The sequence below is a fragment of the Pleurodeles waltl genome, chromosome 1_1, assembly GCF_031143425.1.
Source record: "Pleurodeles waltl isolate 20211129_DDA chromosome 1_1, aPleWal1.hap1.20221129, whole genome shotgun sequence".
Taxonomy (NCBI): Eukaryota; Metazoa; Chordata; class Amphibia; order Caudata; family Salamandridae; genus Pleurodeles; species Pleurodeles waltl.
Window position 1 is genome coordinate 147,678,310 of NC_090436.1, and position 16,587 is coordinate 147,694,896.

The 16,587-nt window shown below is 42.4% G+C and overlaps 1 protein-coding gene across 3 annotated transcripts in view; it reads left to right on the top strand.

Moving 5' to 3' along the window:
* The window catches only part of ME2 (malic enzyme 2), a 123,408-nt gene that overhangs the window by 54,142 nt on the left and 52,679 nt on the right, over positions 1 to 16,587 (top strand). For all 3 annotated transcript variants that reach the window (XM_069219360.1, XM_069219286.1, XM_069219309.1), the window contains exons 6-10: positions 2,568 to 2,729; positions 6,917 to 7,020; positions 9,579 to 9,688; positions 9,783 to 9,880; positions 14,243 to 14,356. In XM_069219360.1, the coding sequence (XP_069075461.1) occupies positions 2,568 to 2,729; positions 6,917 to 7,020; positions 9,579 to 9,688; positions 9,783 to 9,880; positions 14,243 to 14,356 (588 nt within the window). The remainder of the gene's footprint in view (positions 1 to 2,567; positions 2,730 to 6,916; positions 7,021 to 9,578; positions 9,689 to 9,782; positions 9,881 to 14,242; positions 14,357 to 16,587) is intronic.

The following is a 16,587-nucleotide window of genomic DNA, read 5'->3' on the forward strand; positions in this document are numbered from 1 at the left end:
TGACCTTTATGTGGAGACAGGACACAGCCTATTCAGGTGTAAGTGAGGCTGGGCCCACTTCCTCCCACCCATCGTGCCAGTGATTACCTATCCAGTCATAGCTAAGCTCTCATTGCATGTGGCTGTTTAGGAAGAATACATAAAGCCCAACTACACTCAGTCATGGAACCAAAAACAGGCTACAGGCACCAAATGGTTAAGACTAGAAAATGCCACCTTTCTAAAAGTGGTAGTTTCAGAAATGTAATTAAACAATCTGACTTTTGCCATTAGTAAGGTCTATAAATAAGGATTCCAGAGACACCAAACATGAATCAGTTATCTATTCCTATTTGGAAATTGCGCTTATAAAATGTAATAAGGCAACTCCAGTATTATCCTATTGGAGAGATGGGCCTTGCAGTAGTAAAAAATGAATTTAAGGGACATGTAAACTTAAAAGTACATGTTCTTCTTTTAAATACATCTCACCCTGCCCTCTGGCCCAGTCCAGGGGTCACTTATATGTATTAGAAAGGAAGGTGTGGGCCTGGTAAAAGATGTATTTAGCCAGGTACAAATGACAGTTTAAAACTTCACACACAGACTCTGCAATAGTAGGCCTGAGACCAGTGTAAAAGGCTACTTAAAGGCCTGGCACAATCAGTACTGCAGGCCCATTAGTAGCATTTAATTTACAGGCCCTGTGTACACATAGCACCACTTTACTAGGAACTTCTAAGTAAATTGAAAATACTAATTGGGGATAAGCCAATATATTTTAAGGAGTGAACACATGCACTCTAGCACTGGTTAACATTGGTAAAGTGTGCAGAGTCATAATACCAGCAAAAACAAGATCATAAAAGATGGAGGAGGAAGGTAAAAACTTGGGGGGAAGACCACCCTAAGGCTGACAGGTCAAACAAATAGCACACATTGAAGGTGACTGCTGCATGTAAAGGCACCATGGCAATGGAATAAGAATAAATAGCATACAACATGAAATAAGCTCAGATGTATGCATCACCATGACTGGGATATTTGCTTTGATAACTTCTAGTGGTAATTTAAAAATACCCTCTATATTGTCTGAAATAAAAAATGCTCAGCTAGCTTTCATGATGTTTCTTTTTGCTGCCTTTAGCATGTTTTACAACTGAAGACTCTGTCTCCATTTGCAATCTGATGAAGGACCTGTTTGCCCACTTTAGCTCATAGGAAGAACTATCTTGTGTCCAGCTCATCAATGGAGTTTGCCCTGCCTCCAGTGAAGCAGTCTATAGAGCATTTACCTTTAACCACTGTAAGACAATCTATGCACCGAAGAGGTGTCACTTCATTTTCTAGCCAAACTCTGCATTAAACCTTTCCAAAGCTGTATAATTTTTAAAAACTGATGTTAGAAGGACCATTTTAACTGGGCTCTTGTACAGTCCAGTCTGGTCAAAACACATCTGCGGCTGCCACTGAGAACTGAGAGAGAAGATCGGAGAACGAGACATTGTGTGTGCATGAGTGTCTGTGTGTTTAAAATGTCCAAAGAATCCCTTCTCATACACTTGTGGATACTGCTGTGCCTTTATCGTAAGCGCCCTCACCTGCAGATAGCAGTTCTTCGCTCATCGCCTGTCTTAAGCTGTTCACACAGCTCAAACATTTTCACTTGCATCACTCTGTGTTGTGGTTGTGAAACTTAGTTATACTTCTAATGTCACATTTAATATACATCTTGTTAGATAAAAAGCCAGGAATTGCTGACCACAATACCAGGATTCATCATTAACCGGAGAACCTGTGCGCCTGCTCATCTTGGCTTCAAGGCTGTAAATTCGGTTAAACTAGATATGGGATTCTGACAAATAGAAAGAATTCTACTCTTGTGTGGTCCATATTTAAACGTAGACCTCCAAACTGATCCTGTTTGAAATTAGAAATAGGAAGGATGCAGTAGTTACCCACAGAGAGCACATCTTACCATTTACTTAACCACAGACAAGGGAATCCAGCTTGAAAATTAGATTGTATTTGTTCTCAATTCCCCTAGCAATCAATATCACTCTACTTACTTGCTGAAGGTCCTATGTATGGTTGCTATATCTTTTTGTGGTGGGCACATGCCAAGTGCTGAAATTGTATACAGGTAATGTTCTATTAGTACTCTATAACATGTTAAAAACAAATGCAGTATACATATTATGGATGCTGCATTTGTGTAAGGCATTGTGTTAGATAATGGCCTACCTTACTTATATCAATCTACTCTTAGTGGCATCAAAACAACCTGCTAGCCATGTCACTAAAAATACTTATTATAATGCAGGATCTACAAAGTGTCCTCTTCCTCTTTTTCTGAAGATTCTGTTTACAGGAATCTTTGTGTACAAGCCTGTTTTTTGGTGTGCATTTGTCTTTTTGTTGTGTGAACCTACAACTGTATTTTTGTGTTGTTCCATTCCTTGTTCTGCATTTTTTGTCTGCTGTGCTTTAGACTTCCTTTATTTCCTTTGCCATCACGCACACCTAAGCAAATCGCAACCATCTGGTTCATCTGATTGGCATGTTCACAAAACCTTGTTCTCTTTCAGGCTGTTGTGGTAACTGACGGCGAAAGGATATTGGGTCTTGGAGACCTGGGAGTGTATGGAATGGGAATTCCTGTAGGTAAACTCTGCCTATATACAGCGTGTGCTGGCATTCGCCCACAGAAGTGCCTTCCTGTGTGCATCGATGTTGGAACTGACAATCCTGTGAGTATTCATCTTAACTCCACCTGTCTGTTAACCCAGTTGTTTAGATCTTTGATGGTAGATTCTTTGTATCAAACACAGAATGTTGCATTGCCTTCACTTATTACACTTGTCTTTATAACAGTCTTGGCCCCAACACAAGAACATTAAGTAAATGTTGCGGCAGTGCTTGTTGCCCTATCACACCTTTGTAAGTACAAACAATCTTCTTGAGGAGTCCAGAGATTCAATTGAGGAGTCTTCCAGATCCTTACACTCCCCCTTATTCCCTCATCCCCCACTCCCTTCCATTGTGATGGAGATAAAGACACCACTCCCCTTTTACAGGAACTGGCAAGGAACTGCTGGACAGTTATTGTGTGCACAGCATCTAAGAGGTCATGGCAGCGCAACCAGGGTTTCGAATCGAGACCCCTATGCTCCCACCTTCAAACTGTTTAAATAATATTAATAAAATGCCTAGCATTTGGATACTGTTTTATAACTAATTTCTTCAAAACAAGAGGATGCTATGGCCATAACGTGCCTTTCAGAGACATCTTATTAGAGTGTATAGAATCCAAGAGAAACGTCAGTATCACTCTGCTAACCCTGTTCTGTATAGTCTCCAATTTATGAATCACATGTGCCTCCAGATTTCACTGTTCTTTGTGCTGAAGCTGCTTTGGTATGACCCCACTCCCTTGTCTTAATAATGCATCTAAGCTACATCCCTGACATCCTTTACATAGACATTTTCTGGGGTATATCACTATGCCTAAAATAAGTGCATACTGTCCAAAGTATTAGTAACACCTGACATTTGCAGCACTTGCAAAGGGCAAATGTAAGTTCCATGTAAATCAAATTAATAACATTCAGCAAACCGCTACCATGGTTTGCCATATAGTAAAATGTGTTATGGCCCCAGTATCAGCAGAAGTCAGAATGTCATCACTGATCGCTTCACAGAGCTATGAATGAGCTATTCTAGAGTAAAGCAAACAATTGTGATTATTTAACTACTTTTTGCCTTCATACTGAAATAAAAGAGTTGTGTATATATTTCTGTTGAAATATAGAAATTATAAATTACCAAGCTTCAAGAATTATTTGTGCAGCTGTTCATTGTTAATACAATTGTAACTTGTGTGCTGTTTTTCAACAATATGGACCCAAGAGAAATACTGTCTGAGTAGGGTCGTCAGTACCTGAATATCACTCCCCTTAAATTTCCATTCATTGCAAGTAAGCCCACAGACACATGTCCTGGATTTAGTGTTACAATTTTTTATAAATGTACCACTTCTTAGGAATTCACACAAATATCTTGGTTTTTGTACTTACATATTTGAAATGTGCATATCCTTAACCATGGACATCAAACCATGGTAGCAGCTTCTTCTGGTTGCTTCTCTATTGGAACCTCTTGTACTTCTCTGGCTACCCTTCACACCCTGGATCATGAAGAGCCATGTTGACCTTCACTGGTGTTAAGCAGTAAATGGATGACTCTTGCGATGATTGTAACAGATTTTGAATGAAATAATCTCTTGGGATGCATAAGTGGTAGTCAAGCCATAAACTGCTTGGTTTCTTTGTGTATAGTGGGTGTGTGATTTCACTGGCAGTACCCCTAAACTTTTAGTGAACCAACATCCGTATAACTCACCCCAAACCAACAGACTTTCCATTGGGGAACCTTCTACAGGTTTACAATTAGAGTGAAACTGCAAATGTGTTCAGGCGTAATTTTGTACCCAGTTTTCCAATGTTTGCCAATCATTATAGGTATCAAAATTGGGTGTAAACACCTACAAAATGATGGCTTTGTGGGTGCAAACTGTCTTCCCAATGGCTGTTTGCTCTAGCTCTAAACATATGTGTTTGCCATCTTAGGGTGAAAGTGTACTTGGATTCTGGAAATCAGAACCCACCAGGTAGCCCTTCCTTTGACACTTTTTGTGTGAAAAAGTTTAATGTTAATTACTCCCAATTGGGCGGTATATGGAAGAAATGGACAGGGCAGTGGATTCTGATTGTATCATAGTTCTGTGTGGGTTAGAAAATATGTTTTGCTCAATGTGGAGTAGAAGACAATAGTTGGAGTATTCCAGAATCTGAAAGAATGCTTACATTTTGGTGACAACTTAGTTGTCATGCAAATGGCAATGTGTGTTTCTCCTTGTAAACCAAAATTCCAGCATCTACCACATAGACTTAGTTGTATGGAACAGTACTCTGATTGTCAAAGTTCACAAAACAGATCTCCAGACTGTAGACAATTCGAGAGCCTCACAGTATTCATAGTGAGATTAAATCTTTGAGTTGTATAGATTAGATCCGGTTTGTCCACTACAGTTTGCAGCAGGTCTATTTTGACCAAAAAACAGCATTTAAATCTACATATCAGAATGAGCTTGAGCTAGTTTTGTGTTTAATTATCCTATTAGCTAGGGTGGGCTATGCCCAGATATGGGTCCCTTACTCACTGTCCCACTGGAACCAAGCTATACCTGGCTGATGAGCACTTATCAGGACGAAACTGGCCATAGATTGCTTGAATTCTGGTTCAGTGAGGTCCTGGCATGGCAGTTCAGACAGGACAGTTCCCATGAGGAGCAGGATAAAGGTTAATTTGCATATGACTGGGCCCAGAGTGAGGTGGCATGGTGAGCAAAAAGCTATTGGTTTTGTGGCGCTATACTGAGCGATTGCCAGTGGTTAGACAAATTGCAAGCATTCCTCTTATCACATTTTGTGTATCAGATACATGTTTGCCACACAAATATGATTTAAACATGTGGCATTTGGGTTTGAAGGTGAACCAGAAATAATCCCAGTACCCACTGTGCATAGACTCATCCAGACCTTGATCTCATAGTCTTCCCTCCTATTATAGTGATCATATTTCTCCACTGTGGAAACTGATGGACCATTTTGGGACTAAAAGAGACCTGAGTGAATTGGGATCACAGTACCTCAACTGACTTGTTGCCTTTTGAGCAGGTGTTAGGTGGAATATGATTTGCTGTTTGAGAACGTAGCTCCTCCAGTGTCTCTGACAGAACTCCAAGGAACTTAAGTTGAGCACGAAGATTACTGGGGGTTAGGGGGTTTAAGCAGGACCGTCCCTAAACTGCCTAGCAAGGGCTCCAGTGCCCATTTCTACAAAGAGATTACATCCATAAAATTATTGGCAAGGCAAGGTGTGCCTCCTTCAGTCTCTTTTTTTGTTAGTCTCAAGGAGTACCTTAGTCTTCACAGTGACCTGCTTGATCCAATATCTAATTCTCTCTCAAGACTACTAAAACCCCCAGTGTTGAACCTCTGCACCTCTCTTTGCTTGTTGTTTTTTATATTTAGCCAGACTCTTGTCACACAGCTTCAGCTGTACCTTTAGTGTCTCCATGCCTACTGATAGACATAGGAATCTTCTTATGACTAGATAGATGGGGCATCTATTAAGCACAAGTACAGCTTCTTGTAGTAATGGTTCTTTATAATTCTCTCTTCCACTCTAGACCTTGCCATACTTCTTCTGTTACCTTATTGTACTCTTCTACTTACTAATCACTCAAGCAAGTGGGTGGGTAATGGGGTGGCCCCTGTGCATTAGGGATTATTACACATTCAGGTCAGTTTTCCACATGTGTGGACAAAAGAACCTGATCCCTCCTATAACTGAAGCAGAATTTCAGACAGGAAGGAAAGAGCATATAAAGGACTTCAAATGGCGTGATAAGTACCATGCATTATTTTTAGTGTCCTTTTTTGCCTATTGAACAGAGTAGGTGCAACCACGGCGCAGTAAGCATGAAGCACTAATGGACACTGATGTAAATCATTGCCGGCAGAACTTGTTTAAAGTTGTAGGTTTTCATCCTAAAGTAACAGACACTCAAGGGGTAACCTGCCTACACAACAAAACTGGGTCCAGGATATACAGTTAAAAAAAAAAAAACATTTACAAAAATATATTAGATTTAAATACCCTAATACAGAGAATCTAATTGTTGCTTGAGCTCAGTATAGCCTAGTTGTTCATATTAGGGCAGGATGGTGGTCATCCATAGAAATTTCAAAACCAAACAATATTAAGAGTTGCTACTACTCTTCAGATAAAAGAACTGCAATGAAAATACATGATTCCAGTGGTTCAGTTTCATTATACCCAGGTTCCATAATGATGTTGGTTCACTTTGCAGGCTTTATTAAAAGATCCATTTTATATGGGTTTGTACCAGAAGAGGGATCGCACACAGCTGTATGATGACCTCATTGACGAGTTTATGGATGCCATTACTGACAGGTAAAAGGATAGTCAACTTTATGGTAGCCTTTGACTTGGATATATTTTTTGCATTAAGGAGATGTCCTGGATAGAAGGTTATTTATTCTGATGTTTCTGCAGTAAAGATTGTCATAACAAAATAAGAACAGGTAATATATTTTAACAAACAAAAGTGCTGTGCATTCTGTATTATTGCATGAAGTTCTTTATTTATTTTATATGACTTCAAAGGGGATTGTTAGTATTTGAAGGGGAGAATGTGCTTGAAATACATGTTTTGGTGTTTAGGCAGCAATTAGATTTCTTACAAAAGTGATCAACAGACTCTATTTTAAGTACAATTATATTTAAATAATCAGTTTTTAAGGCGGCACATAAATATAGTACATTTAAAGCATGTATTGGCATACCTAGTTCTGCTTCTGCTATTGCTAACTAAGAACAATAGACATCAATGCACATAATGTCAGAGATGGCAGAAGTGATATCACACAGACTTGTACTAAATCATGGCATCAAAGTATTGACCCTTTGCTCCCTTATTGGCTCCTTAAGAGTCTCCTTTTTGATACAAAGATAGGCTGATGGAAGGATAAGTAGGGAAGAGTACAGAAGGTAAACAAGCATTTTCAATGCAACAGGTCTCGCATTTGTTTGAGTTAGAGCTATTAGCATTGTAAAGCAAAAAATAAAAACGCAGCGCGATCGCGCTATGTAAAATGCACCGCAATTGCGCTGCATGGAAAATAAACAGATAAAGTAGTCCGGACTCCAGGCTGAAATCATAGAGCCTCGTATGTTTTTGGTACTTTATCGGTGCTGTGTAGGTGGGCTAAACACCGGAAAAGGCATGACGTATGCATGCCTTTCACAAATGAAAGCAAGTGGATTTTAAAAGGCAAGCCCACGGACCAATGTAAGTGACTGACGTGGCATGGGCGTGGTTTGAAGCCCAAAGAGAGATTACAGTAAAAATATACATATAGTCATGTTAGCTTTCAGCTCCTGCTTTTGCCTTCAGACTTTGGAGACAACAGTAACAGCAGCAGTACCAGGGCAAGCAAATAGTGACGTAAGACAGCAGGTTCTACCTCCGGTCCATGCTGAAAACCATCTGAAGCAGTTTCAAGAATTCTGGTTACATCTTGTTAGAACTCAGTTTAGCATTGGATGTTAAGCCTATGTTTGGTGATGAGAGGACTGTGACAAGGTAGTGCAACACTGTATGGTGATTGTTGTGCCGTCCAACATTGGGACCTTAGTGACCATTGTTAGTTGATGGCTTGTCAAAATAGTCCCTTTCTCACTCGTTTTCTCATTAGGGTGTTCTGTATTCAAGGACGATATGGGGTGCTCAATGGCCTTAGTACTTGTTTTTCTGGAACTTAGCGCCATACATATAATGCTTAGTCTGTGGCTGATGGACTGTAAGTGCTCTCCTTCACTCATCAGTGGTTCTTGGTTGACTAGTTGCGGGCCCTTCTTCCAAAGGTAGCTCAACTATTTGTTTCCAGTAGGTTTTTATTGCAGAGGGCTTCAGAGTGATTCCAGCCTTCACTGATATCAAATTCATGGCTTGCAGATCAGACCATGTGTGATCTGAACTTTTCATTTTTAGGTTTAGCCTGGCTGCTTGGATTTATACTTAGCATTTGCCTTAGGGATTTGTGGAGTCTGTTGACTACATTCGGATAATCCAGTATCAACATTTTCAGAGTTCTGTCACTTCTGCTAGATGGCTGGTCTTTAGGATAAGTGGTATCTTCGGAAGTATCAAGAGTTAGAAAGGTGTACGATAAAAATCTATCTGTCTATCTGTCTATCTGTCTGTCTATCTGTCTGTCTGTCTGTCTGTCTGTCTGTCTGTCTGTATCTACCTCTATCTCTTTATCTCTCTAAATAAATATGCCTAGGTGCTTTTCTTCATACCTGATCCACTTTGCCGGGTGACATTCCAGCCAATAGTTTAATTGTAGCTTTGCGACTTGACTGTTCTGTCTGATTCAGGTTCCGCTTTTAAGCATGTTGATAACAAAGTATGTTTTTTTTTTTAAATCAGATACCTGCTGTAATGTTGAAGCTGAGAATGCAAACAGAAACTGTGTTGCTTTTTAATAGTAAGGAAATGCATGTTCAAAAGTATAACACCATGAACAAATATACATTTGATAACAAGTTAGGAGGGCTGGAAGGAGCTGGTGCAGTCTGATCTTGCAATGAGTTGAAGCTCTGAGGTTAGTCAGTGCCAGGACTACAAGTGTCAGAATGCAAACAAAAAAGACTGGGTTATCTGTTCATGCATGGCATCAGAATATTTGGGATCTGTCTTTCTTATTTGTTCAGTCTACATCCTAATGACTACCTGAGTTTTAAAAGAGTTTAAGTATAAATAGGTACAAGGAAAGGGCCTGCTTAATCATCATTTATAGAACATGAAGGTTATTTTCCAATACATTGTTTTCTCAACACGTTTGTCAGAAACTGATCTGTTCAAATAGGGACACGTTTGTTATCATTGCAAATGTCTTCTTTAAGTTCTTCCGGGTTTCAAACGTGGTGTTTCCTTTGTTTTATAGGTATGGCCAAAACACTCTGATCCAGTTCGAAGACTTTGGAAACCATAATGCATTCAGGTTTTTAAGAAAGTACAGAGAGAAATATTGCACCTTCAATGATGATATTCAAGGCAAAATTCTAACTTTATTAACAATTACTGCTGATGCAACTCAGGATCTGCTAAAAAAAAAAGCTAACTTTAAAGTTATTGCTTTCATTTACAGGAACGGCATCTGTCGCTTTAGCAGGACTTCTTGCAGCTCAGAAGGTTATTGGCAAACCCATCACAGAACATAATGTGCTGTTTTTTGGAGCAGGGGAGGTGAGTGTTAGAGAGTGTAAGTATTGAACCTGGTATAAAAACTTAGACTAAAGAACATAGACTTGACAATTTGACTGGCAGCATACCTGCCTTACATAAATCTCTGCATGAAATAAATGCATAATACACCTGTGAAACTAAACAAGCACTTGTCCCAAAACATCCTCGCTCTAGAGTTAAAATAGTAAATTAACCCAGTCTTTCAATAAGTAGGAAATTGCTATAAGTAGTAGTAAGATATTTTATATAGGTGCCAAACTTTGGTAACTTTTCAATTAGTTATATATATGATGATTATTTTTTTTAATTTAATCATTTTATTGGGGGGTGTACAGCCATGATGTTTAGGTGGTGGCGTGTTTCATTTTTTCTTTTTCTTTTTGTGGCATATGTTTGCAATAAAAAAAAAAATAATAACCACCATCTCACCAGTTGCGAAGGCCAGACTGTCTGACTGTGGCAGGGCCTGTTTGCTGCTCTGCTTTAGTCTGATGTGACCCGTGGAAATATACCTCTTCAAAGACTTTCTCAGACATGAATTAATAATGTGATTTGTGATTGATTTGATTGATGGTATTTGATTGATGGTTAGAAGCAGAGTTAACAAGCGAACCCATTTCTCTTGAATCTCCCATCAGCATAGCATTCCTGAATAAAATCGTTTGTTGGACGATTTGAAGGTAGAAAATATACCTAAATTCTTTGTCTCTAGACAAACACAGACTCCACAAAATGTGCACAGCAGCACTGAAACAGCTATGAATCTATACTAGGAAAAACAAAATGATAGCTTTTATATCAAGCGTGGGCCACTGTAAAAACAGGACTACTGTAACAGCTGTTCTAGAAGTAGCTGAAATATGCACCCACTGCTGTGGATATATCTAAGTCTCTGAATTTCTTTCTTAAACTTCAGATGCTGTAGGATCCGTATTAGATACAATGAAGGAGCAACAGACAAAGCCACATATGATTAAAGGCTTTTCTCTTTTGTCTGAAAAGAATTCAGTACTTATAGTCCCAACAATCCAGGCATTTTATTAGAAGCCCACAATTGTTTCTGACAAACTATTTTTAGAAGAGGGATTACGGACAAGTGTAGGAAAACTGGGCTCTTTGCAGATGCCCACCACTTTCTACCCCCATTCGAACCCCTAGATGCTGTTTTTGAGACTCTGATAAGTGCAATGAAGCCTGCTTGCCAGGCCCCACTGTATGTGTTCTCTCTCTAAACTGTCATGTTGACATGGTGAATTCCTGATTGGCAATTTTTTTGCGCTTGGGTAAGCCCCTAGTAAATGGTACCCAGGGCATAATCAATAAAGGGGTAGCCAGGTCTGCAACACAAGGTTGTGCCACACTAGAGGACCCAGGCAAACTACCGATGGCAGGCCTGCCATTGCAGACTACCAGAGTGGTGCAAACTGCTCGAGTTTGACTGTGCCCTTACCATGATTAGCACAGTCCTATGCACTGCCTTATTATATGTCAGACACCCCAAAGGAAAACCTCTGCAGCCCAGGAAGCATGGTGCATTATATTTGAGGTGAAGGCATGTAAGCACACGCTTATATGCCTGTATAGCATCCTTTCAATTAAGGTACACTATAAGTGCAGGCAGGTCCATAGGATAGCATGGGACTTAAGCCCCAGTTGACCAGGACTGCTAGCTCCATTATGGTACTGCCTAGATATGTTGAGTTTAGTGTCAAACAACGTGCCTTTTCTCCCCCACATGAATCTCATGTTGAGCTGGCATGTCCCCAGGTGACGCACCAGTGGTTGCCCACTTGTTTGCCACCCCCCTTTGTGCTGTGGGAGCAGCCTGTGCTTCTCCCCGTGCTTGCTGCCACCAAGACAGAGTTCTAACCTCCTGCCAGGCAGCCTGGGTGCTCCCAGAGGTCAGGATAAAGGGCTGAGGGGAACAGCTGGGCCCCCAGCCGGGCTAGTGAACAGAGCTATCAGGGCGGTGAGCTTCATAGGCTGCAGCCATCTGAGCTGTCCTCCAGCAAGAAAACAGCCCTTCCCCTGCCACCAGACACATTTGCTCGTGGACAGGTGGGAAATTAAGTATGCAGTACTATGCACAACCCCAGCAGGCTGACCACACCTCTAGGGTGAACAGCCAGGTCTGTGCATTAAATGTTAGTTCCTGCCATCTTAGGAGTGACAGAATAGAGGCTTCTGGGTAGCTAATGGTGACCTGTCCCACTGGATGTGGTCACCTCAGGGACGGGTTAGCTGTAGGATCTAGCTGCCCATTGGCCACTAGCCTCCAAACTCCTGTCTCCCCTAAAATCAGGATTTAAGGGACACCCCTGACACCAGAACCTCAGATTTGATGGGCTACTTTCAGGGAAAGACATACAGAAGCTCTGCTTGAAGTACAACTGGACACTGTCCACTGCTCCACCGCAAAATAGGGAAGCTCTGACCCTGAGGCATCAGACTGGGAAGTGCGTGATCAACCTTTGTCCTTTGCTGAAACTCGTCATTCCCAACCATAGGGACACCTGCAGAAGAGCCCTCAGTCTTCCTTGGATTGGTGGCACAAGTCCTCTGCAAAATGTAGGTAAAGGGATGCTCTGGAAGCAAAGAATTTGTGGCCATCGGGCCTGCCGAGGACCACCTGGATCTAGTTGGTGAAGTGCAGTGTGGGAGTCATAGTTCAGCCTTCCACAAAGTTACAGGCCACCACCACACTCCCCTGGACCTGCAGATGTCTCCAAGGAAAATTGCTGTGTTTACCTCTACCAAGGCTTGTTGGGTCACCAGCCAGGTGACGGAACCCTTAACTTGGAGCTGCAAGAGGAGAGCACTGCCCAGCATCTATGACCGACATCAGAAACAACCTTACAGCTGAGTGTTTGCATCCCCTTTGTCACAGCACCATATGTATGGTAAAATCAGCACCAATGCAAGCCCCATTCAGCATCACAGACAGCCAGGACAACTCTGCACCCAGACCCCACAGACCTGGTTGAAGTGAACTGACTGTTGTGGAGTGGTCCCAGGGCCCGTACTAGCTTAACCCTGCTAGGATTCCCGCCGCAGCTTGGCCATCTCCCCTCCAAGTGGTCGTTTTCCACCAGTGGCATCCCTGCCATTGATTTCAGTATGAGGCAAGTCTCATTCAGCACTATGGACAGCCAGGACAACTCTGCACCTGGACACCATGGGCCAAGTAAAGCCGCTGTGACTGTAGCTTAGCCCCCCAAGGGTTCCATGTAACTTGTCTTTTAAATCCATTTTTGCAACATATGACATTTTCCTATTGACTTCAGTGCAACATGTAGATGCCATTTCTGCAGTAATTTTCCATTGCTTTTAAAATCAATATCAGTTTCTCCTGAACCTACACTGTTTGCTTTTGTGTCTAAATGTATATGTAAATTAGATCTAGTTTTATAAATTGGTTTCAGATTTCTTTTGAGTCATGTCAATTACTTATCGTCCATATTGTTGTTGTGAAATGCTTAACACCTGTTCCTCTAAGTAGCCTGACTGCTCTTTGTCATTCTACCAGGACTGAGCTAAGGTTTACTGGTGTGAATCTGACGTCCACTTTTTGGGATCATGATAGTATTACATGATAAGACCCCCCCAGTCATACCACATAATTTTGCCGCTTTGCTGCAACAAGAAAAGAGACACTGTCACTTTTACCTCAATGGAATAATGTATGATTTAAATGTGCTTGTTTTAAGAGGTTTCAGCAAAATATACGATGTGATGGCATGCTATTGAATTGTATTACAATTCAATAAATAAAAATAAGTGGACTAAATAAAATCTAACTGGACTTATAAGGTAGAGATTTGTATGGCTTGGATAATGAAGCAGAAGTCATGAGGGGAGTGAGTTAACGTGATGTTTAGTGTAATACTAGTTTTAGAGTATTGTGTTGGTAGTGGATTGTGGTGGCAACAAGTACACATGAAACCTGATCCTTTTTGTGTAAGTTTACATCCCTACTTTTACTGGGAAGCGAGGAGAACAGTGTGCTGAATATTTTAGGTGTGATTGTTAGACATGCACATTGACTTGTTCTTAGCTTAAGTGCTGCTTCCCCTTATCCCAGGAGGTGTGAGGAGGCAATGGGGTGGGTATGGTACCCTTGATTTTAAAATGTCAGAATTCCTGCATCACATTTGTTATTCACCTCCAACTCCTATGGCCTTTATCCATTTATTGACAGCAGGTTTCACTTTTCAAGGAGAAATCTATGAGGGTGAGTGAGTGGTACATTTTAAAAATGGCAGCTTGGCAGATAGATGAGATTTTTTGGAAAGCGGGCTCTTAATTTTGTGGTATAATCGAGGCAGCCCCGCTAAAAAAGTAACCGTGCTTTTTTCATCACAGGCTGCTCTTGGAATCGCAAACCTTATAGTCATGTCCATGATGGAAAAAGGTTTGCCTGCAGAAGAGGCACGCAAGAAAATATGGATGTTTGACAAATATGGCTTATTAGTTCAGGTAATATTTCATGAGCTACTCTAGAATTGTGCATGCTATTATTTTTAATTGATGCTAAATACTTTTGGAATTTGCTAATTAGCATATGTCGGTAAAGAGAAACAGGTGATCTTCCACACAGCTCCTTTACCACCAAAGTCTAGTAGCTTCACTTTTTCTGTCCAGTGATCTAAAACAATTGGTAAGTTCACCAAAATCACACGTGCTGTTCACACAACTGCTCTCATCAAATGCTCTAACCTGCATCTCTTATCCTGCACAACCGGGATGTGTTGTTTTATCTTATGACCAAAACTGATTGCCTGGGCGCTGCTGTTACATTTTTCATTTGAGGCTCAAATGATGAGCTATTTTAATGGTGGTTGTAAGTCTGCCCTGAGTTTGTGCTCATAGTCTACGTCCACACACTCTACACATTTCTATGAATTATCATTATTGTTGGCGTATACAACTGAAGTCTGGTTCTAAAATGTGCGGTAGGGTTATTTTGCACATTCCTCCAATTCAAGCTAAATGTATAGTTCGCAGGCATGCGTTCACTCTGGGACTAGAGTGTTCCATCCCAACAAAGCACGGTGGTGCAAGATCCATGCTGGACTCTCATAGTACAAACAGGGATTCTTTAGTTTGGAGGAAGAGGAGTAGGATATACAGTATACACAGGCAAGAGGCAAGGTGTTGGTATGCTTTGCCTTCTCAGTGATTTGGTATAATGGCCATTTGTCTGCCTTTTCCTGCCACCTTCATCTTCCCCTTTGGCCTCTAGCAGTTGCTGGCATCTGGCTGTGCAGCATGCCCTTTTCCATGCCAGCACGCCATATGCACCTATTCAACAGGTCAGCTCACAGTCTGTACTTGCCTCCTCTAGACTTGGTTGCAGTGCTCGCTTCTGTCTTGCTATGACGTTTAGCATCCTGGCGGCACCATCTTTCCTCACTTCCTGTGCAGTGGCCTCTGCTCAGCTGTTCCACAGGCTCCTTCAATGTGCCGGCGCCTTCCTTTCCACTCCACTGAACGCCTGTGGGGGCAGCTAGTTTTTGCACTCCCACAACTTCCTAAAGCGATGGTTATTTTGTTGGATCCATCTGCCACATTTGACACTGTGGGGGTCATTCTGACCCCGGCGGTCTCAGACCGCCGGGGCCAGGGTCGGCGGGAGCACCGCCGACAGACCGGCGGTGCCCCGCAGGGCATTCTGACCGCGGCGGTTCGGCCGTGGTCAGACAAGGAAAACCGGCGGTCTCCCGCCGGTTTTCCGCTGCCCTACAGAATCCTCCATGGCTGCGGAGCGCGCTCCGCAGCCATGGGGATTCTGACACCCCCTACCGCCATCCTGTTCCTGGCGGGTCTCCCGCCAGGAACAGGATGGCGGTAGGGGGTGCCGCGGGGCCCCTGGGGGCCCCTGCAGTGCCCATGCCAATGGCATGGGCACTGCAGGGGCTCCCGTAAGAGGGCCCCACTAAGTATTTCAGTGTCTGCTATGCAGACACTGAAATACGCGACGGGTGCCACTGCACCCGTCGCACCTTCGCACTACGCCGGCTCAATTCTGAGCCGGCGTCCTCGTGGGAAGGTTGATTTGCCCTGGGCTGGCAGGCGGCCTTTTGGCGGCCGCCCGCCAGCCCAGGGCAAATCCCAAAATACCCTCAGCGGTCTTTATACCGCGGTGCGGTATTTTGGTGGGGGAACTTCGGCGGGCGGCCTCTGCCGCCCGCCGAAGTTAGAATCAGGCCCTGTGTCCCATATAATCCTTCCACAGAGAATGGAGAAGGCAGGAATAGTGGGCACAGCCTTTGACTGGCTCTACTCCTGTTTATCTGGCAGACAATAAGCAGTCTTTCTATCGCCGTTTGTATCCCCGTTCAGAGCCATAAGTTGTGGTGTCCCGCAGGGGTCGGCATTAAGCCCTGCTCTCTTTAACATTTACGTAGCCCCACTAGCCCAATAGCGCAAAGGTGAAGTGTGAACATCGGATCATATGCAGACGGCACGCAACTTATGCTGGCTTTTCCACAGCTCAACAACACTGTGGTTGGTGATTTTCAGGACTGTCTTACTGCTGTTGTCGACTGAATGTGAAACAAATGTCTACAACCTAATTCTGAAAAATCATAAATCTTAGTATTTGGTACTCCTTCCCCAGTCGATGCTATAAGACTTCGGCCTCCTGAGCCAGGGCGAGCTCCCACGCCTCAACTGTTGCCAGGAATCTGGGGGTGTTAATGGATACA